General features: G+C 46.4%; 2 protein-coding genes across 5 annotated transcripts in view; one reads left to right on the top strand and one right to left on the bottom strand.

The window, feature by feature from the left end:
- ALKBH2 (alkB homolog 2, alpha-ketoglutarate dependent dioxygenase) overlaps window positions 1-9,003 on the bottom strand; it is a 16,912-nt gene extending 7,909 nt beyond the window's left edge. Inside the window, exon 1 of one of the 3 annotated variants that reach the window (XM_069961390.1) lies at window positions 8,882-9,003. The gene's annotated coding sequence lies outside the window, so the exon portion shown is untranslated. Of the gene's footprint in view, window positions 1-4,260; window positions 4,345-8,421; window positions 8,507-8,881 lie in introns of those variants that run through there. The other 2 variants (XM_069961392.1, XM_069961391.1) reach the window with 2 other exon arrangements.
- UNG (uracil DNA glycosylase) lies at window positions 8,632-23,382 on the top strand. Of its 2 annotated transcripts, XM_069961389.1 has the most exons (7): window positions 8,632-8,819; window positions 9,301-9,546; window positions 11,239-11,334; window positions 18,159-18,256; window positions 20,286-20,374; window positions 20,646-20,824; window positions 22,662-23,382. In XM_069961389.1, the coding sequence occupies exons 1-7, from the start codon at window positions 8,721-8,723 to the stop codon at window positions 22,800-22,802; spliced, it is 948 nt and encodes a 315-aa protein (XP_069817490.1). In that variant the 5' UTR covers window positions 8,632-8,720; the 3' UTR covers window positions 22,803-23,382. The 2 variants fall into 2 exon arrangements, with proteins under 2 accessions (XP_069817490.1, XP_069817489.1); XM_069961388.1 differs by lacking the exon at window positions 8,632-8,819 and having other exon boundaries at window positions 9,164-9,546.

Raw genomic sequence — 23,382 nt, 5'->3', positions numbered from 1 at the left:
CACACAGACTGTCACCCTACTCCATTCCCGTCTTGACTATTGTAACTCCCTACTAAACAGCCTTCCTTTCTCTAAGCCAGTGATGGGCAACCTTTTGATCTTGGTGTGTCAACATTCGGCAAAAAAACTAGCATAACTCGGATGGTGTGTTACTTAAAAAAAAACACCATAATTTGCGACATTTATAGTTTGACAAAAATATGTAATTGTAATATATAACTGTACTTAATAAACCAAAAAAAAATTATTTAACTTGCCTGCTTAGTGACTTTTTTTGTTAATCTGTCAGTCGGTTTCCACCTGACCCTCATCCCCACACTTCCCCAGGTTTACAATTCAATACCAATATGCAGTGGTCATTAGGATCCCCACCTGATTCATCACCCCACACACTACCCCCTTATAGGGACACACACTAGCCCACCTGAACCCCATCCCCACACACACTTGCCTACCTGACCCCCATACACACTAGCCCACCTGACACCATCCCTCCGCACACACACACACACACACACACACACACACTAGCCCACCATCCACACACACTTGCCTACCTGACCCTCATCCCTCCCCACACACACTAGCCCACCTGACCCCCATTCCCACACACTAGCCCACCTGACCCCATCCCTCCCCACACACACTAGCCCACCTGACCACCATCCACACACACACTTGCCTACCTGACCCCCATCCCCACACACACTAGCCCAGCTGACCCCCATCTATCCCAACGCACACTGCCCCCCAGGTTTACAATTCAATATCAACATGCAGCGGTCATTAGCATGCCCACATGATTTATACCCCACACAAACACACACTAAACCCCCCTGCCATCCCTCCCCACACACACACTACCCCCCCTCTCATCCCTCCCCACACACACTACTCCCCCTCCCATCCCTCCCCACACACACTCCCTGATTCTCCATCCCTCCCCAAACCCTTCTCCCCAGGCTTACAATGCATTAGGATGCCTTTGTGAGAGTGAGAACGGAGCGCACAAGGAGCGAGGCAGGGCTGAAGTGTGGTGCCGCTGCGTCCGTCCACGGCACCTGCTTCCAATGGAAGTGTGCAGCGTTCAGCCTGTGCAGGAAACGGCCTGTACGTGAACACAGCGTGGGGTCAGAGGCCAGGGTGCATCCTGGCTTCTGTAGTTTTGGCGCCGCCAGGGCTATGATGGAGTCGGCATGGGGCAGCATACTTTTCTGTATGCTGCCGCATGTCAGCGAACATGGCTACGCGTGTTATAGGTTCGCCATCAGAGCTCTAAGCTCTCCCCTCTCCAGTCTATCCTGAACGCAGCAGCCAGGCTCATCTTCCTCTCCAGCTGTTATACTGACATCTCCCCCCTGTGCCAGTCACTGCACTGGTTACCCATTAAATCCAGGATTCCGTTTAAACTCCTCACCCATAAAGCTCTCCACAACTCTGCCCCCTCCGTTCGGCAGGTAATGCAGTTATTGTCCTAACAAACAACTTTTAAACTAGCAGCCCTGTGTCAAACTGCAGTGGCCTAAAGTATCTGTGCCCTAACCTTGCGCCAGCCCTCCCTTCCCTCCTCCCCACCCTCTTCATCATTAGGAATGCCACTGGCAGGATTTTTCTTATTGCTCTGCACTGCACAGGTGCCTTAACGATCCAGCCCATGTGCCGTATTCTCACAGCTGCTGAATAGGAGGCAATCTGCCTGGAGCATTCCTAATGATGAGGAGGGCGGGGAGGAGGGATGGAGAGGATGCCAGCCTAATGCACAGACATTCTAGGCCCAGCCATTTTGGCACAGGGCTGCAAGTTTAAGGGTGCCTTCACACCTACCGGATCCACAGTGGATCTCACTTCTGCGGATTAGCAGCGAGATCAGCTGCGGATCCAGTACCATTGATGCCTATGTTGGCACATACTCGCAGCGGGATTGACATCCCGCTGTGAGTACGTGCTTTAACCCCCTGGCGCCCACAGCCCCGTCGCTCGCATCAGCCTCGCCAGCGGCATCCTCTTCCCCCGCCCCCATCATCCCCGCCGCCCGCATCCTCCATCCCGGCCCCCCATCTTCCCTGCCGCCCGCATCCTCCATGCCGGCCCCCCATCTTCCCTGCCGCCCGCATCCTCCATGCCGGCCCCCCATCCTCCCTACCGCCCCCATCCTCCATCCCGGCCCCCCATCTTCCCTACCGCCCGCATCCTCCATGCCGGCCCCCCATCCTCCCCGCCGCCCCCATTCTCCATCCCTACCGCCCCTATCCTGCAGCCCGCCGCCGAGAGCATACATTACCTGCTCGGTGACGCGGCTTCAGTGAGGCTCCTGGCTCCGGTCCCGTTCAGCCGATTAGCGCACGGCAACACTGATCGGCTGAGCGGGACCGGGAGCCTCACTGCAGCCACGGCGAGGAGCAGGTAATGTAAGCTCTCGGCGGCGGGCTGCAGGATATGGGCGGTAGGGATGAAGGATGCGGGCGGCGAGGATGATGGGGGGCCAGGGTGGAGGATACGGGGGGCCGGGATGGAGCATGCGGGTGGCGGGGATGATGGGGGCGGGGATAGAGGATGCGAGCGGCGGGGCTGTGGGCACCAGGGGGTTAAAGCACATACTCACAGCGGGATGTCAATCCCGCTGCGAGTATGTGCTAACAAAGACATCAATGGTACTGGATCCGCAGCTGATCTCGCTGCTAATCCGCAGAAGTGAGATCTGCTGCGGATCCGGTAGGTGTGAAGGCACCCTAAAAGTAATTTTTTAGCACAATAACTGCATCACCTGCCGAACGGACCGCAGGACAGATCATGGATTAAAAGCTGCTATTTGAAGGTACAAGTGGTTTGGGGGGTCAGATTGTAGGTACAGAGTCGCTTTAAGGACTTGTTGCCTCTTGTGTCACCCCCAGTCCCCCTAGTCCATGGGTCTCCAAACTGCCATCATGCCTGGCAGGGCCGGCCTTTGGGGTGTGCGACCTGTGCGCTTGCACAGGGCGCTTCACTCCCGGCCAGCTAGGGGGCGCCTCGTCAGACAGAGAGCTGCACTGCACTTCTAACTTATATATATAAGTTAGATGTGCTGTGTGTCTGCAGGAGCGCCCCCCCAGCTGGCCGCCTCCCCTAATACCATAGTGGTTCGGTCTGGGCGCTCCTGCAGACACACAGCACATCTAACTGCTGTTACTAAGTGAGGTGTGCAGTGCAGCTGTCTGCCGGAGCGCCCCTGCCTGGCCGGGTGATGGATACTGTGGGTGGCATCTCGCGATAATAGGGTCTGGTCTCAGCCAGACTCTGTTATCAGAGAGGAGAGGGAGAGGGGGGCGGTCGGGGAGAGGACCCTGGGGCTTCCACCAGATTGAACCCGGAAGCAGGTTCAGTCCATTAGGAGAGAGTGGGGCTTATACAGGTGCATATAAGAATGGAGAACATGCAGCAATCCAGTATATGCTGCACATTCTCCATCTCCTGCATTACTCCTGAGCTTCCTCCTTCCCTCACTGTCGGGTCAGAGAGGAGGGGAGGGACTAACAGTACGGCAGCCTGATGGGGCCAAACAGCAGCTCTGCACCCTGAAGCCTCATGCTGCCTGCTCTGTGCCTTCCCTGTCTTCTCCTCTCTGTGGCCCCCTCATCTCCTCTCTGTGGCCCCCTCATCTTCTCTCTGTGGCCCCCTCCTCCCCATAGTGCCCCCTCATCTCCTCTCTGTGGCCCCCTCCTCCCCATAGTGCCCCCTCATCTCCTCTCTGTGGCCCCCTCTTCTCCTCTCTGTGGCCCCCTCATCTCCTCTCTGTGGCCCCCTCCTCCCCATAGTGCCCCCCCCCAGCTGCATTCCTGTTCCTGCTTCCTACCCCTCCACAGCAGCCCCATGTTGGATGGAGAAGGTCTGACAGGTGAAAGGATTGCATGACAGATCCAGCACAGAGGTCAGTGTATTGTATGACTGTGTGTAAATGTGTGTGACTCTGTATGCATGGGGTGTGTAAGTGTGTGTGTGTGTGTGTGTGTGTGTGTGTGTGTGTGTGTGTGTGTGTGTGTATGCTGTTGTATGTGTGAGAAGTAGGAAGATATCTTTGGGGTTGGGGTAGAGTCACTTGTGGTTTATCTGCTGCAAATTTTGCACATGAAATACCTGTGTGGTAAATGTGCCCCATATACAGGAGGAGCAGATGGGATAAAAAATCCCATCTATACACCTATAGGCTATGTTCACACAACGTATATTTTCATAAAATCATGGCCGTTATACAACAGCCGTGATTTATACGAAGATATATGTTACCTTGCTGCGTATGGAATCCTAGCCGGAGCGTATACACATAGGGGGAGATTTATCAAACATGGTGTAAAGTGAAACTGGCTCAGTTGCCCCTAGCAACCAATCAGATTCCACCTTTCATTCCTCACAAACTCTTTGGAAAATGAAAGGTGGAATCTGATTGGTTGCTAGGGGTAACTGAGCCAGTTTCACTTTACACCATGTTTGATAAATCTCCCCCATAGTACATATATACATACACAGGGTATACGCTCCGGCCGGGATCCTTGGCGCCGCCGCAAACAACTGACGTGTCAGTTTTCTGCGGCCGCTTTTTAGTGAATAGCGGCCACAGAAAACCATGTCAGTGCACACTATGGAGCGAGCGGCTACAGCCGCTCGCTCTATAGTGTGTTGTGGGGAGTTCTGATGCAGACGCATACGGATTTGCCCGCATCAGAACCCTGTGGCCCTAAAGATCATCGGGCTGGTACTGCAGTACCTGCTGGAATGATCTTTTCAGAGACCGGCCGTTCTGTGATCTGGCCTGGTCACGGAACAGCCGGTCTCTTACAAAGTGTGCACATAGCCAAACACAGCATGACAGTTTTCATCCGGGAAATAAAGTGGATTTATTGTGGATTAAGAATGTCAAAATATGCAATAAATCCTCTGTGCTGCACATTTTCCTGTAGAAACACTGCAGATCCCCACTGCTAACAGCTAACGGCACAGAGAAAGGTAACAGCCACAGCTTCTTCCTCGATGCCCCGTGCCCAGTAGGGGGCTAGATGAATCTAACATGCTGAAAGTTCCCCTTTAAAGTTATTGTACCAATTACCTTGCTGAACTTTTTTTACACTACCTGGTTGGCGCCAGTGCAAAGATTCTGTTGGCTCGGTCCATTTTTCAAAACGCCTCTTTCTTGTCCATCGGCCTGCTCTATGCACTTAAAGCAGACCCGGCGCCCCCAGTGTAACACTATCCCCTCCCCTCTTCATTGCGCCTCCATCAGGATGAAGTCTCACCACGTCACCGAGGGGAGGGGATATTGTTACACTGGGGCACAGGGTCCGCTTCTAGTGCATAGAGCGGCCTGCTCTATGCACTAGGAACTGGGCAGTGTTTAAAAAAAAATGGATGCCGTCACTGGGATCTTTGCTAAAAATCTGACCAGGTTCCTTAAGGGGTTAGAACACATTTGGACACACATGGAGATTCGATTACTACCCACACCATGCATTAAAATGTAGTAGATGATGGGGATTGTAATTGAATTGTCATGTGGGCCGAAAATGTGTGAACAGGCCAACTGCCCTGCTCTGGTGGTCCAGTATATAGACCACCAGTACATAACCTGTGACTAGTATACTGGTGGTCCCAGGACCTGACTACTAGACCTGGAGGTTGCTTTGTGCATAACACACCTATAGTAAAGTTGACTTCCAGTTGTGTATTTTTCGAATGTAATTTACTTTTGAGTTTAGCGCCAGAATATGTTTTTGATCGCAGAGTCTCCCTGTCGTGCATAACTAAGCAAAAGAGACAGAGCTCCTCACTCCATCAACATTGCAACAAAAACACTGTACCCAGCGCTTTGTAATTCTATGGCTCTGGGTCTCATGCTGGATTTGGGCGATATGGAGGCAGTGGAAGGCTCTTCCCCTAATGCATACGTGTGCTGGGGTGAATGAACGGCTGCTCAGAAACATATTCTGGTGGAAAATTCGAAAATAAGGTTTATTAGTAAAATAAATATTGTGCACAGTGCAGCATATGGCATATAGCCTGTATGCGATGTATGATATATAACTGTGTGCGGCATATGACATGTACCCTATGTGTGGCAAATACACCCTGTCTGCTGGCCGAATATCAGTGCATTACTCTACGGAGATAACACTGTTGGGTCAAGTCAGTGTTGTAGTGCTCTGACCGTTTGGGAACTCACTGCAGTATAAGTGTTCAATACATAATATTTGTCCAGCATATGGTCTGTTGTATATCATGGGATGTCCACAGCTGTGTGTTTTAAGCCTTACGGTACAGTCACATATACCATATCTGCTACAGCTTTTACACAGCCTTTAGGTGCTTTCTGCAATCTTTACTGCTTTAGAAATATTACAAGACTTAAACCCCCAGCATACCCTGATAGCTGAAATTTTACAAAACTACAACACCCATCATAGCCTGATAGCTGAAATATTACTGGACTACAACCCCCAGCATACCCTGATAGCTGTAATATTACAGGACTACAACCCCCAGCATAGCCTGATAGCTGAATATTACACAACTACAACCCCCAGCATAGCCTGATAGCTGATATATTACATGACTACAACCCCCAGCATACCCTGATAGCTGAAATAGAATAGGGCAATTTTAACCACAATTAAAAAAAAAAAATGTAAACTTTTATTTTATTATGTTAAAACTAAAGGTTGTTGTAGTTGTGTGTATGGAGGTAGTTGTTTGTATGGCTGGGGGCTGAGGGGGTAGTTGTTTGTATTGCTGGGAGGTAGTTGTGTGTCTGGAGGGTTGGGAGGCTGAAGCAGCTTTATGTTACCTGGGGGGGGGGGGGCGCCGAAAAAAGGTTTCGCACAGGGCGCCATTTGCCCTAAGGCCGGCCCTGATGCCTGGACAGCTAAAGCTTTGGATTTGGCTGCCCAGGCATGATGGGAAATGTAATTTTGCAACAGCTGGAGGGCCGCAGTTTGGAGACCCATGCCCTAATCTGTCCGCTCTTGCGAGCAAGTCTCTAACTCCTTTTGTACCTTTATTTATTTTTATTAAATTATTGTATAATGTAATATAAATATAACCTCTGTTTTACGTGAGAAAAAAAACGCTGCGGAATCTGTTGGCGCTATACAAATAAATATTATTATATATATATATATATATATGATATATATATATATATATCATTACTGACCACTGTCAGAAGAGTAGCCTCAATCTCCTTGGATCCAATATAAGGCTATGTTCCCACACAGTATTTTTGCTCAGTATTTTGCAACCAAAACCAGGAGTGGGTTGATAACACAAAAAGGCTATGTTCACACACTTGAAATGTATTTGCTGGCCACCATTTAATAGCAAATAACAGCAATTTTTTTTCATTAAATGGCGGCCATCCACTAAATTTCAACAGTGTGTGAACATAGCCTTTTTGTGCGTTCAACCCACTCCTGGGTTTGGTTGCATAATACTGAGCAAAAATACTGTGTGAGAACATAGCCTAAGGGTGCGTTCACACATACTGAATTTGTAGCGCATTTTACGCCGCGAGTTTTGCTGTGACACTTGGTAATGTACGTGAAATCAGCTGCGATACCATAATCTACCCTTAGGACCCTATTACACGGGACGATTATTGTGCGAAAAATCGTTAAATCGTTCGAATTTAAACGATAATCGTTCTGTGTAATTGCAGCCAGCGATTGAAAAATCGCTCAAAGGTTGTTGATTGTTGATTTAGCTCTGAACCTAAAATTATCGTTAATCGTTCGCAAATTTGTTTGCTCAAGTTCCAAATTTTTTCACTAATCGTTCAGTGTAATTGCACATTGTCCATTGTTTTGCTGGGATCAGAAGGAGTAAACGATCGTAGTAACGATTTTATCGGTCTGTGTAATATGGTGAACGATTTCAGGTTAATCATAAACAATCTCGTTTGCGACCGTTTATCGATTCTGCTGCGGGTATGTGACCCATTCAACCAGATCATACCAGGATCCGCAAAGGATTTCGCTGCAAAGCTACCCTTAGGGTACGTTCACACTTACCGGATCCGCAGCGTATTTTCTGCTGCGGATCCGCAGCAGATTTAATTTAAATAACTGAACACAGCATCAAATCTGTACCATTAAATCTGCTGCGCATCTGCTGCAGATCCTGTAGGTGTGAACGCACCCTTAAAGTATATTGGTGTCTCATTAGGTGGCAGAAGGGCATTAGGCGGCACATGGGTCAGCTACATTTTTGTATAAGGCTGGGTTCACATTTCTTTCATCCGTTTTTCCAAAAAAAAAAAAAAAAAAAAAAAAAATGGATGCATTTGTGTGCATCTGTTTTTCCATTGACTTCCATTATATTATGGATGGCACACAATTGCATGCTTATTTTTTTTTTCTTTTTTCCATAAAACGGATTGTAGCAAGGCAGTGTGAACCTGACCTAAGAAACAGGCAAGCATCCCCTGTGTGCTCCCTGCATGGTGGTGTGAATGAGCCCCTACAGCTGCTGTTATGTGTGGCTATACAGTGCACTCTATAAGGCCTATAGGTCTGAGGAGGACTACACGTGACAGGACACCGCCACACATCTATCTTATGAGGTGCCAGGCGCTGCACAGTAACCATGGCAACCACAAGGCCCGCCCCCTAATAGGCAGGCGGAGGGCTCGTGAAAGTTGGCGCCAAAAATCTGTTCGTTCATCGCTCGTGTGTGACAAGCTGCACTCCCGCGGGGTAACCATGATCGGGCAGAAAACCATCAGCTCCTTCTTCATCCCGGTCTCTAAGAAGAGATCCTCCTCAGAGGCGTTTATAGAAGCTGGCGGCTGCAGGGGAGAGGTGAGCTGTATGCTATAGAGTCACTGAGGCGCCGTACATAACCTACACGTTACCGCCATTACCTCTCATCCTGCTTTGCGAGGTCACCCGTGAGCTACCGGCCAGTCCGGAGTTTCTGACGTGAAGAGTAACTGCTTCTATTACTCCATTACATGCATGGGATTGAATGAAGCCATTGAGGAAAACGAAGCCGTTTCCTATTGGCTGCATAGGTGATTGAGTGGCCTGACAGCCAATAGGCGCGCAGGACCAGACGTGGAGGGCGGGGCTAGTGCCGCGTTCTGTTTGCCGCGAAAATCCAGCGTGTGTGTAGGACCCGGAAGTGTATGATGGGGGCGGGGCGTCCTGTATAAACACTTGTAGCCATATGTTATGTGTTCTGCACAGAGCCATGATCCTCACGTGTCACAGAAGGGTGAGCTTCTATACTGTCAGTAAGCTGCTGTGTGTAACCCGAGCCTTGTGTTATTCTGCCCCTCAGATCACTCCGGTGAAAAAGAGTAAAGCAGCAGAGGAGAATGTCCAGGAGCCTAAGGTCACCTCACCCCCTCTGACCCCTGAGCCTAAAGTCACCTCACCCCCTCTAAGCCCCGAGCAGCTGGATCGCATCCAGAGGAACAAAGCTGCAGCGCTGCAGAAACTCGCCGCTCGCCATGTCCCTGAGGGGTTTGGGGAGAGCTGGAAGCAGGAGCTGCTGGCAGAGTTTACTAAGCCTTACTTCACTAAGGTAATGTGGCGGTACAGCGGCCATAACATCCAGCTTTGAGGTGCGTGGCGTAAAGCTTAGAGAATTGCTTAAAGGGGTGTTCCAAGAAAAATTAAGTATAAGATTGCGTTGGGTCTTACCCCTGAAGCCCCCTGCAATCTCTATTGGACCCCGCTGGCTCTGTTCTGAATGGAGCGCCGGGTCGGCACATGAACCACGACTCTATTCATTACTATTGAGCGATGGAAACTGCAGAGTACGCTGGAAGAGGGCTGTACTCTGCTTTTTCCATCACTCCATAGGAATGAATAGAGCCGGCGGGGTCCGATATGGAGATCGCTGCAGGGTTCAGGGGTTGGACCTCCCCGCAATCTACTTTTCCCTGATCCTGTGGATGGGGAAAAGTACATTTTTCCTGGAATACGCCTATAAGGCTCTGTTCACACGGAGCAAAACTGCAGCGGAGGATCCCGCCAGCCTTCCTGTCATAATGACAGTCTATGGGAGGCTCACGCGCCTCCTCTTTCCGCACTGAAGAATGAACATGTCATTATGGCAGGGAGGCTGGTGGAATTTTGCCAGCTTTGCTCCCTGTGAGCGCTGTGGTTGAGAACGGAGGGGGGGGGGCGGGGGTAATGGAGAACAATATAACTATTGCGCAATAATTAGCCAGTGTAAAAGGGCCTTAAAGGGGTATTTCGCCCCCCCAAGAGCTAAAAAACCTAGCTGGTCTTACTCACCAAGTCCCCCCGAGTGTATTGAGCCTAACCGATTAAAACCTTTCACTCCAGGGCACAGGCATATTGAGATTTTCCGAATAACAGTGACTTTAAAAATAGTTTACTACAGTTTTAAAGGGGAACTGGCAAAAATTATTGGCTGCAGGCATGGTGTCAGAAGGCCTATATATAAAACTTTATTAAATAAAACACTAGAGAGCATATTGGTATGAGCTGGCCACAGTGCTTTATTATGGGGTCACCATGTTTAGTCAGCAATAAATAACTCAAATACATTTAACGTTTTCATGTTCACTCAGAATGCACAGACCAAGTCCACAGAGTAGGACTCCATGACCATAACCCCTCTAATAAAACATGGTGACGGGGGGAGAAACTTAAGGGAGGGTGGGTCGCTGTAGCTGCTCAACACACTTCTATGCTCGGGCATCGGATCGCAAGAAAAAGTAGCCTTGTTCCTTTCCCACTCAATTCATTCTACTCAGCCAGTTGTGAGGTTGCTCTCAACATCTGCATAGGTACCTACTAGAGATGAGCGAACTTCGAGCATGCTCGAGTCCATCCAAACCTGATCGGTTGGCATTTGATTAGCGGTGGCTGCTGAAGTTGTATAAAGCCTTTCGGTTATGTGGAAAACCTAGATATAGTCATTGGTTCTATCTATGTTTTCCAGACAACCTTAGAGCTTTATCCATCTTCAGCAGCCCCCGCTAATCAAATGCCGAACGCTCTGGTTCGGATGGACTCGAGCATGCTCAAGGGTCGCCCATCTCTAGTACCAACTGCTTAGAGACAGTGACTGTGAGTGGTAAGGCAGCGCTGTGGAGTCAGAGACTGGTAAGTAAAGCTGCTTTATCATGTACCCCTGCCCCTCATGTTGGGCCGAGCATAGTATGTATCACTCTTGTTTTTACTTTTCAGTATAAATGTGTAAAATGTTTCTTACCTTCTCTTTTTTTTTTTTCCCTTCTAGCTTACCAGTTTTATCTCAGAAGAGCGGAAACGACACACGGTGTACCCTCCTGCACATCAGGTGTTCACTTGGACTCAGATGTGTGATATTAGAGATGTAAGTGTTTGGCTGTAGAGACCTTAATCATTTACCACCATTTCTTTTCTTTGCCTGTGCTTGTCACTAGGCTGAGGCGAGGGGGTTTAGTGGTTGTATTTTGGCATGGAGCTTCTTATAGCTGTAGTCACAATAGGAGAGTATTTACATGTGCTATCTCTGACATTATATGCTTTGTAATCAGCAGAAAAAAAAGATCTGGAACAAGGGGCTTCTGACCTCTGTAGATTTGAGAGAAGGTTGCAGATTTGATGTGGAGTTGTAGCTGATCCCCTACATTATAGTGCATTGTGGCAATGTCCACACATTATACTTGGAAATCTTAACGTGTCACTGTCGTTTAAATTTGTTTGTTTTTTTCAGAAATCAATAACACAGGTGATTTTAAGAAACTTTGTTATAGGGTTTATAAAGCAAAAAAAAAAAAATCATTTTTATCATGAAAAAGCAGTTTAAAGCTCTCCCCCCTTCATGGTTCTCTTATAGAGACGGGAGGGGTTGAGGGAGATGAGGCACCAAAGGCGAGATTTCCTGATAATGAGCAGATGATGAGAGAGGAGAGGAAGGGGAGGACCTGGGGAAAGTCTTTTTGAATGCAGATAATGGCATATTTGCCTAATAAACCCAATTACAAAGTTTCTTAAAATCGCCTGGACTATTGATTTCTGCATAAAAAATAAATACGACAGTGACACTTTAAAAGGGCTCCAGAATGCTGAATTTCTGTGATTTTACTGTTGCGTTTACCTCTTATAAATAAGTTCCTTCCTGAAATCTTTGATCCTTGTAATAGGCTCAGTAATATATCAAGATTAATGCTCATTTACAGTGCGCATATGGACAGCTAATAGGGCCTTAGGGGCCATTTGTATGTCCCCAAAATACTGTTGCAATATGATGCCGGGAGCTCCGAAACTGTTTAAAAGTTTGCGCTAGTGTACTGACACAGCCGCTTAGCCTTCTGTACAGTAGTATGAACCTGTATTGTTTCGGAGCTCCCAGCATCATAATGTACTGCTCTTAGCTTAGTGAGTCTGCTATAGGCGATCCGTACTGTCCCTCATTTCCCTGCAGGGGAAATAATTCTGTATATTGCCCATTAAAATGCACATACAGGGGGTTATATTTTTATTTTATGTTATATTTTTTCTCTCATCGCCCTATGACGGCACCCCTGGATAGGACCACCTCCTACTCCTATTGGACAGGAAACAGGACCACTGGACCATAAAAGAAGCAAAACGCCCCACCAGCACCAGTTACTGTTTCCTGTCCCATAGGGCAGGATTACTCAGGATTCACTCCTGGACCTTAGAAGACGAGACTGGGGATCCCCGGTGTAGACTCCCACTCACCGGCTTCCCGGACTGCGTAAGGCATCTTGAGCTGCAGTCCAGTCTGGTGGTCGCCCCGACACCTCCTGAAGAGGATCCCCGCTGCTCCCTTGGCCCCTCTGGACGCCGGCTGCTGCTGTGTCTGCTCGCTCCTCCCGGCCGTAGCGTGCGCGCTGGCGGGGGAGGGGCGCGGACTGATGACGCGGCCGGGGGAAAGTCCGGAAAGTCCGGAGGCGGGACTATCTGCAGGCCGTGTTCGGCAGCGTCCGGGCTGCGGCCTGTCAAGGGGGGATTACGTCCAGCAGCGGGAGGGTGTGCCGCATCAGCGCCGCGGCGGGGGGCGGAGCCAGCCGGTCTCCGGCGTTTTTGGGCGCCAAATTTAAAGAGCTGCAGAGCACCAGGAGGTGTGCTCTGCACTAAGCAGCTGGATATCCCTTCTGCTTCTGTTGCTGCCGCTACCTGCTGCTGCACTTCTGAACTTCCTATTGAGTAAAAATGGAAGCTCAGGGCGCTGATCCTAAAGGAACCACACAGACAGAATCCACTTCGGTATGTGGGGTAAGAGGGGTTTCCCCTGGAGATGTTTTGTGTGTATCTCTTTGCTAAGGTGTGTTATATATTTCCATAATGTCAGCAGGAAGAAAGTGCTAGAAAGGAAAAGGAGAAACAAAGGAGTAGAGATTGCCCTATCTGTAAAAAACACCTAAGCTCATCATATAATAAAGCGTTATGTGGTGGATGTATGAACCGTGTTCTTGAAGATCAAGGTCCTTCTTTCATGAGAAATATAAGGGACATGATCAGACAAGAGATTAGGGTATGTGCTTTGGATGTTGTTCTCTTTCCTACCAAAAATTGTTTTCTTTTTTCATAAAAATATTTTTTCTATATATACCTTGTTTCAGACCTCATTACCCTCTAAACCTACAACCTCTGAGACTGTGGCTCCTCCAGCTCCGATAGCTATACCTTCAACAGCTCCTACTGAGTCCTCGCTGGTTGAATTACCTGGTCCTAGTAGACCAGCTCCCCTCCCTCCACCTATTGAGGAGGATCAGGAGCAGAGTTCGGTGCTTGATGAGCCTGGAGAGATAGCCTCTGAGGGTGAAAACGAAGGAGAGGAGTCATCTTCCCCTCTTCTGACTGTTGAATACATAGACTCCTTGGTTAAAGCTGTACGCTGCACAATGGAGATAGAAGAGACCCCTCAGCTCAAATCGGTGCAGGACCGGATGTTTGAAGGCCTAGCTCCTAAGAAACGACCCGTGTTTCCAGTGCACCAGAGCATTAAACATCTCATATCAAATGAGTGGTCCAAACCAGATCGAAAATTTTTCATACCTCAAGCCGTAAGTGGGGGTTGTTTTCTTCGCTCCTGGTGTTTTTTTTCTTACTTAGAAATTGATTGACTGTACACATATATGTTTATATTCTTTTCACTACAGTATAAAAGAAAGTATCCTTTCAGTCATGAAGACGCAGAATACTGGGAGAGTGCCCCTATGATCGATCCACCAGTGGCTAAGATCTCTAAGAAAAATGCCCTTCCATTCGAGGACTCGGCTACCATGAAGGACCCGATGGACAAAAGGGCTGAGGTTTACCTTAGAAAAAATTGGGAAGCTTCTACCGCAACCTTTAAACCTCTCATAGCTACTACCTCGGTGGCCAGATCTCTACAGATCTGGATGTCTGAACTAAAAGACAAAGTCTATGAGGGTAACCCTGAACAAGACTTTGCTACTGCCTTTACCACCATTGAAAATGCAGTGTCTTTCATTTCGGAGGCCTCAGCAGATGCTTTAAAACTTTCAGCCCGTTCTGCAGCATTGTCCAACTCTGCCCGAAGAACTTTATGGCTCAAAGAATGGAAAGGAGACACAACATCTAAGACAAGACTATGTGGAGTACCTTGCGAAGGAAAATTCCTCTTCGGCTCCGCTCTAGACGTGGTCTTGGAAAAAGCATCAGACAGAAAGAAAGGATTTCCCCTCATTCAACAACAACAGCAGAATAGATCTTTCAGGGGCCGAGGTAGGAAGCCCAGAGGGGGATCCTCTACTTCTAGAAGGGATTGGAGGCCTACGAAAAAGGGGAAGGGGTTCCTCTTTCCTAGTACCGAGACCAAGAAACCCTCACAATGACGCGAGGTCCCGGTGGGGGGGCGATTGTCTTTTCACTTCTCTAATTGGTGTAACATTTCTGGTAGCACCTTTGTTTTGGAGACAATAAAATCTGGTTTAAAGATCTCTTTTTCGTCCTCCCCAGGGAATAGATTTGTGTGTACTGACTTATCCTCTGATCCTGAGAAACAAGTTGCCTTAGTCTCAGAAGTCCACTCATTAATAAGTAAAAGAGTTTTGATTCCGGTCCCTTCAGACCAGATAGCAGCAGGATTTTATTCTACCTTATTTTTGGTGAAGAAACCAAATGGCTCTTTCAGAACTATAATCAACCTAAAACCACTCAATAGAGTTCTTACTTACGAGAAATTCAGAATGGAATCAATACCCTCTACCATTCTGAACCTCTCGGAGAACTGTTACATGGCCACACTGGATCTTAGGGATGCTTACTACCATGTCCCAATACATCCAGATCACCAGCGATTCCTAAGAGTGGCTGTTAAGATGGATAAGGATATTCAGCATTTTCAATATTCTGCCATGCCCTTTGGCATATCTCAGGCCCCTAGGGTATTTACAAAGATCATGGCGGAAGTAATGGCCCATGTCAGAGAGAAAGATATTATTATCATCCCCTACTTGGATGATTTTCTCCTAGTGAATAATTCTCCGTCCATTCTAGAAGATAACATCCACTGTGTAGAATCTATCTTCACATCTTTGGGGTGGGAAGTAAATGATGAAAAGTCTAATAAAATACCAACACAGAAATGTAAATTCCTGGGCATCTGCCTGGACTCTATCTCCCAACGATCCTTTCTTCCAGACAATAAGATCTCCCAGATTATGGCCAGAACTAAGGATCTGATTTCCCAACCTCTCACTACCTTCAGATCGGCTATGTCCCTTTTAGGATTATTCACCTCGTCTATCCAAGCTGTACCCTGGGCTCAATACCATTCTAGACGTTTTCAGGCCCAGATATTATCCGAATGGGATGGACTTGTGGATTCCCTAGACTCCCCTTTTTCTCTTTCTCCACAGAGTCTGAGATCCCTTTCATGGTGGACGGTGGAGGAACACCTCAACAAGGGTCTCCCATGGAAACTACACGACGTAATTACAGTCACAACAGATGCCAGTCCTCAAGGATGGGGAGCTCACCTGGACTCCCTCTTGCTACAAGGACTATGGACTCCAGAAGAGGCAAAGGACTCTCAGAATATACGAGAATTAAGAGCCATTTTTCTATCTTTAGCTCAGGCCCTTCCCCAGCTACAAGGCAGAAATGTAAGGGTAATGACAGACAATGCCTCAGCAGTTGCCTATATCAACCATCAAGGAGGCTCAAAATCCCCAGAACTGATGAGGATATCTCACCACATATTCCGACTTGCAGAACCTCATTTCTTGTCCCTCACAGCACTCCATCTAAAAGGGATAGACAATTACAAAGCAGACTACCTGAGCCGCAATCAACTTCACCAGGGAGAATGGGAACTGTCACAAGAAGTTTTCCTTCAGATTTGCAGACTGGGGTTACCCCAAGACAGACCTTTTTGCAACTCGGGCCAACAGGAAGGTTCAGGAATTCTTTTCACTATGCCCAGAGGACAAACCTACAGCCTTGGATGCCCTAGCCCAGAAATGGGAAGGGGGTCTCCTTTATGCCTTTCCCCCCATCAGAATGTTACCTCGAGTCATCCAGAAGATCAGGGAGGACAGAGCTCATCTTATTCTGATTGCACCCTTCTGGCCAAGGAGGGTGTGGTTTTCCTGGTTGAGAAGGATGTCAATCTCAGAACCATGGATTCTTCCAGAGAGGGGGGATCTTCTCAGCCAGGGACCGGTCTTCCATCCTACAGCCGGGAGACTCCATCTGACAGCCTGGCATGTGAAAGGCAGCTTCTAATAGGGGCATTTCCACAAGTGTTATTTCTACCCTCCTGGCAAGCCGAAAGAGAGTTACTTCTGCCATATATCTCAGAACATGGAAAGCCTTCGTTAGATTTGTTAACCAGCCCATTAACGTGCTTAGTCCTCCAAATATTCCATTAGTGTTAGACTTCCTACAGGAGGGCCTCAAGAAGGGACTCAGACCCAGCACAATTAAAGTTCAGATCTCTGCTCTAAGTGCCTTGTTTGATTTTAAGCTGGCAGACCACCCCTGGATCAGTAGGTTTACCAGGGCTGCAAGTAGACTATGTCCAACCATCAAATCTAGACTTCCCCCTTGGGATCTCAACATAGTACTCTCTGGCCTCACCAGGTCTCCATTTGAACCTATGGATAGTTGTAGCATAAAGTTTCTTTCCTTAAAATTAGCATTTCTATTAGCCATAACATCTGCCAGGAGAGTAAGCGAAATTCGGGCCTTCTCTATCAACTCACCCTATCTGTCGGTTAGGGACGATAGAGTCATCCTCTCTCCTGACCCTGCATTTCTACCAAAAGTAGTGTCCAACTTTCATAGATCACAAGAAGTGATTCTTCCCTCTTTCTGTGATAATCCTTCCAATGACAGAGAGGCTTCTTTTCATACACTAGATGTTAGACGCATCCTCCTTTACTATCTAGAAACCACAAGGGAGTGGAGACGTAGTGACAATCTTCTTATATCTTTTCAGGGGAAGAATAGAGGGAAGGCTGCCACTTCCCAGACTATCGCCAGATGGGTAAAGCTTACTATAGGTAAATGCTACAAGATCAGTGGGAAGAATATTCCAACTGGGTTTGGGGCTCACTCCTCCAGGGCCGTAGCTACTTCTTGGGCTGAGAGAGCTTCTGTCCCTATAGACCAGATTTGCAGGACTGCCACATGGAGTACTCCCCATACTTTCTTTAAACATTACAGATTGCAGTTATCTTCTACAGAGGATTTAACCTTCGGCCGTAGAGTTTTGCAGGCAGTAGTCCCTCCCTAGGCGGGTTATTCCTAGTCCAATCTCCAGGGGTGCCGTCATAGGGCGATGAGAGAAAATATAAATTACTAACCGGTAATTACTTTTCTTTGAGCCCATGACGGCACCCCGCCTAATACCCACCCAAAAAAAAAAAAAAAAGAATATATATATGTATATATATATATATATTATGAATGTATATAGAAATAGATAATTTATAGTATATGGAAAGAATATACTAGAAGACAAATGTATATATGTATATTTTGCTGTTTGTCTTCATAAACTTTGCTCCTAGGTACCTTGCTGAGAACTGGTGCTGGTGGGGCGTTTTGCTTCTTTTATGGTCCAGTGGTCCTGTTTCCTGTCCAATAGGAGTAGGAGGTGGTCCTATCCAGGGGTGCCGTCATGGGCTCAAAGAAAAGTAATTACCGGTTAGTAATTTATATTTTTTCTCCTAGGTGAAGGTTGTTATTTTGGGACAGGATCCTTACCATGGGCCCAACCAAGCTCATGGGCTGTGCTTTAGTGTTCAACAGCCTGTACCACCCCCACCCAGGTAACGTGGCTCTCTCTAATTTTAACCAGTTTTATAAACCATTAGTTTACAATTTAAGCAGTGGCATGGATTGTTTCTTTAAAATTTCCATCATCTTAAGGGCAGCTTCACACACAACGGATCGCAGCAGAAATCTTGCAAGTTTTGCAGCAAGATCTGTTACGATTCAAGGTCCTGTCAGTCCCTATGTGAATACATACTTGCAGTGGATCTTTCAGACCGTTGTATGTAAATCATCCACCTTCTTAACCCACACGCTGCCGGCGCATACATTACCAGTCCTTGCTCCTGCCTGCTACATGGGCTCCCGACTTCCTGTTCTCCCACTCAGCCAATCAGAGGCTGTGGCTGAGCAAAGCACCGATTGGCTAAGTCGGTATGCAAGTTTGTATTCACATATAGGAACTGACAGGACCTTGGATGGTAACAGATCTTGAGGCAAAACTTGCAGCGAGATTTCCACTGCGATCTGTTTTAGAAGCTGCCCTTGTCAGATTGCTGGTTCCTTACATATGTTTTTCAAGTTGTGTGGTTCCCCCCCCCCCCCCGACCATTTATACACAATGTAGCTGATAGTATAACAATCCCTAAGGCTTCTGTACAGATATTTGTCAAAATTGGGCTCTTCTAGTATATGTTAGCCAGTTTAATTTTTAGGCTGCATTCACACAGTCAGTGTTCTACACAGAACACGGACGTGGAATGCCTGTAACAGACACTTCCCCCGCCCGGGCAGCATCTGTGATAAAATGCTGGGAGCGGGGGAACTGGACGGATATGCGCCGCACTGTAAGGAAGAAGCCGCGCTGTGCTGTCATTACAGCACAGCGCATATCTGTACAGCTCCCCGCTCCCAGCATTTTATCACAGATGCTGTCCGGGCGGGGGAAGAGTCTGTTAAAGGCATTCCACGTCCGTGTTCTGTGAGGAACACTGACCGTGTGAATGCAGCCTAAAAATTAAACCGGCTAACATATTTCTCCCGTCTTTAAAATATAGGTTATTGTACAACTGCTTTCTGTGTGGTGTAGGCAGCATATCTAATAAAAAGGATAAATGGGAAAACAACTTGTCACTATCCCATCTATGTATTAGTCTTTCAGACAACAGCCCTTTGTCAGGACATGAAGGAAATATAGTGCGCACAAGCTGGATCTAACAGACTGGGCTGTCTTGGTTGTAGTATATACTAGTGAATGTTTACAACAAGCACATGCTAAACTCCAGACAGGCCAGTCTGCTGCATCCAGCTTGTACACAGCCTGATGAACTCCTATTGCCTGAAGCGTCACAAACCAATATTTGCACAGTGGATTTTGGCACATGGGCATATTGACATTTCTTTCAGAAGTCGCTTGATGGGTGCTGAGTCACCCTTCCTATTTGAATAAGTTGTTTTTGAGGTGTACTGCCAGGACCTGACACTTTCTGCGCGAATGGCATGTACTGGGGAAGTGCTAGCTGAACCACATAGGCAGAAAAATGTATAGCTATAGCCTGGAAGCAGTACTTCATATCTCAGGACTCTCGTCTTGTTTTAGGTATAAGGTTTGACATTAATTTTCTACTTTCCAAAATTCGGGCAATAATAAATTCCATGTATAAAAAGGGGTGCAAAGCTTCACCCTTCAAGGTCAGTCTAGCCAAGGAATGAAGCTGCACTCCAATAATAGGTGAATAATAGGATTTATTCTCCTATAGTTTTCAGGGCAACCATAATGTGCATTGGACTAGGAGTGCAGTGATTTTTAGTATTTAGTAAGATTATTCGATACAGTTGATTGGGTTTCTTTGCCACAATACAAGTATGATAGTCCCTATAGATCTGGGATGGGGAACCTTCCGCCCTCCAGCTGTTGCAAAACTACAATTCCCATCATGCCTGGACAGCCAAAGCTTTAGGTCTGGTTGTCCAGGCATGATGGGAATTGTAGTTTTGCAACAGCTGAAGGGCCAAAGGTTCCCAATCCCTGCTATAGATGGTTTTTCTTTTATTGAATTTTTTTTTATGTGTGTGTTTCTTTTTCAGCTTGGAAAACATGTACAAGGAGCTGCAGACAGATATTGAGGGCTTTGTGCACCCAGGACATGGAGATCTCACTGGGTGGGCTAAACAAGGTAAAAAAAATAATGCAGAATAATTCAGTTTACTTGTAACCATACTACAAGGAGGGCGCCTGGTTTTAGCATACTTCATTTTTGCTTCCATTTTTTTCTGATCATGAGTGTATCTGCCATGTGTCCCAGGGTAGGAACGCCTTTTGCTCGTGGGAGGGAGGGATGGCTGAGTAGGACCCTAGGACTAGTACTGTCTTGTAAAAACCCTATACTTGAAGAGGTTGTTTTATTGAGTGATGGTTAAATTATCAGAAATTTGTGTTTATTTTAGGAGTTCTCCTCTTAAATGCTGTCTTAACAGTTCGTGCACACAATGCAAACTCGCACAAAGACAAAGGCTGGGAACAGTTTACAGATTCGGTAGTGTCCTGGCTAAACAAGAAACTGGATGGCTTGGTGTTTATGCTCTGGGGAGCCTATGCTCAGAAGAAAGGCATTGGAATAGACAGAGTAAGTTCTGATTCTTCTCTGTTTTGTCAAATGACTGGGTTTCTATGGATCAATTTCCCAGAATCACGTATAAAATCTAACTTTTATTAGATATGCATTAAAAGTAAAAAATGTATTAAAACAAGTGTTCTACACATGAAATCGGCACTTCACAACAGATCTAGGACGTTGACCCTCTGATAGACTGGTATACTTAGGGATAGATTAGCCCAGCTATATAAAGATAAAACCAGACTTCAGAAAAAAATTGAGATAAACGGGTATCTCTGTCTCAATCCAAGTCTCTACGCGTTTCACCCAGATATGTCCCTGGGATCATCAGGAGACCTTCACAAAACACAGTGGTTACTGTTTAGAGATTATATAGAATTGTTGTGTTTAAATAAATAGAAAATTCAGATAAATATAGAAAAAGGTAGGAGACAAGTGGGGATATAGTGTGTGTACTCTGTGTGTGCGTCGGGTGTTCACCCTGGCCCGGCCTCCGATAAGCACTTGGAGCGACAGGTCAGGATAACCCCAAGACACAGACAAACCACACACAGTCAGGAGTACACTTTTATGGCTGCACTATTACACATCAGAAAATGTATGTATGACCAATAGGGATAGCAATGACCCTCAGAGACAGTCCTTTTGGGGTTCAGGTTAGATACCAGTATCCTATGATAATCTATGGCAACCATGCATATACCAGCTAAGTCTGCCAAGTACTAGAGGAACATCCAATCCTGGAAGATGAAAAAAGAAACTGGCAAGTGCATGAAGCATACATACTGACAGTGTTTGCAAAGACAGCCATCATGATAAGTCACAGCGCAGATATGGTGCACTCATCCCCACAGGGATTACTCACTACCCCCAACGTGCCCAGGATGGTCTCCTGATGATCCCAGGGATATATCTGGGTTAAACGCGTAGAGACTTGGATTGAGACAGAGATACCTGTTTATCGCAAGTCTGGTTTTATCTTTATATATCTGGGATAATCTATCCCTAAGTATACCAGTCTATCAGAGGGTCAACACCCTAGATCTGTTGTGAAGTGACGATTTCATATGTGTAGAACACTTGTTGTAATACATTTTTTACTTTTAATGCATATCTATTTAAAAGTTAGATTTTATACGTGATTCTGGGAAACTAAATATAATTTACACGTATTTGGACTGTGGTTGTTGCACGCCCATACGAGGTGGTGCATCTGTGGTTTCTATGGATCAGTTTAAAGGGGTACTCCAGCGAAAAGCTTTTTCCCAGTAATTGAAACATATTACAAAGTTATGTAACTTTGTAATATGCTTCAATCACCTATCTGACCCCCCCCCCCCCCTTCCCTATCTTTTCCCCCCTCAATCCCCCACCAGGAAGTGAAGTAAACTCATTCTTACCTAATGACTGTTGACCCCAGGCTGCTCTGTGGCAGCCATTTTGTGACAATGACATCATCAAGAGGGAGGTGGGTCTAAGCCCTGTTAAGCCAGCCTCCCTCTGTCAGATGACACAGGTTGCTCAGCTCTGATTGGCTGAACAAGCTGTTAGCCATCTAACAGTTTTACAGAGTCAGTTAGACATCACAGGAGACAGTGTATCATGGGAAACCCCAAACCAGGAAGTAAAGAAAAAATGAAGGCACCAACTGGAGTTTCAGGGATGTTCAAGCGGAGACAGAATCCGGACGGATAGTAAATGTTAAAACAATGTTATGATTATTAGTTAGGGATGACTTTAGCACAAAAAACTGATTCTGATGAAACTAACATGACCCCAGCTAATTGATTTATTTCACAGACCTATAATTGAACCATGTCAAGTGATTGTCTATTTCCTTTCCTAGAAACGTCATCTTGTCCTACAGACGGTTCATCCTTCTCCCTTGTCGGCACACAGAGGCTTTTTCGGCTGCTGTCATTTCTCCAAGACCAACACCTATTTGGAAAAGTCGGGTAAAAAAACGATTGACTGGAAAGCCCTGTGATCTGTATAAGTATTTTAAAGAGATTAACGCACAGTTTGCTGCAGAAGGCGGCATATGTTTCTGATCAGTTTCTTGTCTTTTGAAGTGCAGCTTCAGATGAAGATATTAGTTTTCAGTTAATACATGAGAACTTGTCGGTTTACCTAAGATTGCAATACTACAAAAAAAACTCCTGTGGAAGGAATGTAATGCATAAATACACTATCCTATATCAACTGCACCTTCTATGTGATGTCTAGAAATTATCCATTTTGTTGATATTGAGATATTTTGACTTTCATTTAAAGTAAATGCCTCTAATATTCATGTTTAAAAAATTGCATGAACATCTAATGCAATTGCAACATGGGTGGTACAGTGTTACCAGGTATGTATGTCTCGAAAAACGTCTGTCAGTGTTGGTAAGCTTACAATTGGATAAAGTAACAGCCATTTTCTGATACCATTTTCTGATACTGTTTTATACAAGTAGTTTGTAAATAGTTTGTATAGAAGAATATTTTTGTTGCACGCATGTTTTATATTGAAGGGTGGATGTGAAGTGTTTTTTTTATTTGTAATAAATATTATTTTGAAAAAG

Source organism: Dendropsophus ebraccatus, chromosome 3, assembly GCF_027789765.1.
Source record: "Dendropsophus ebraccatus isolate aDenEbr1 chromosome 3, aDenEbr1.pat, whole genome shotgun sequence".
Classification (NCBI taxonomy): domain Eukaryota; kingdom Metazoa; phylum Chordata; class Amphibia; order Anura; family Hylidae; genus Dendropsophus; species Dendropsophus ebraccatus.
Note: the sequence above shows the minus strand (reverse complement) of the source record. Positions and strands in the feature narration are given on the sequence as shown.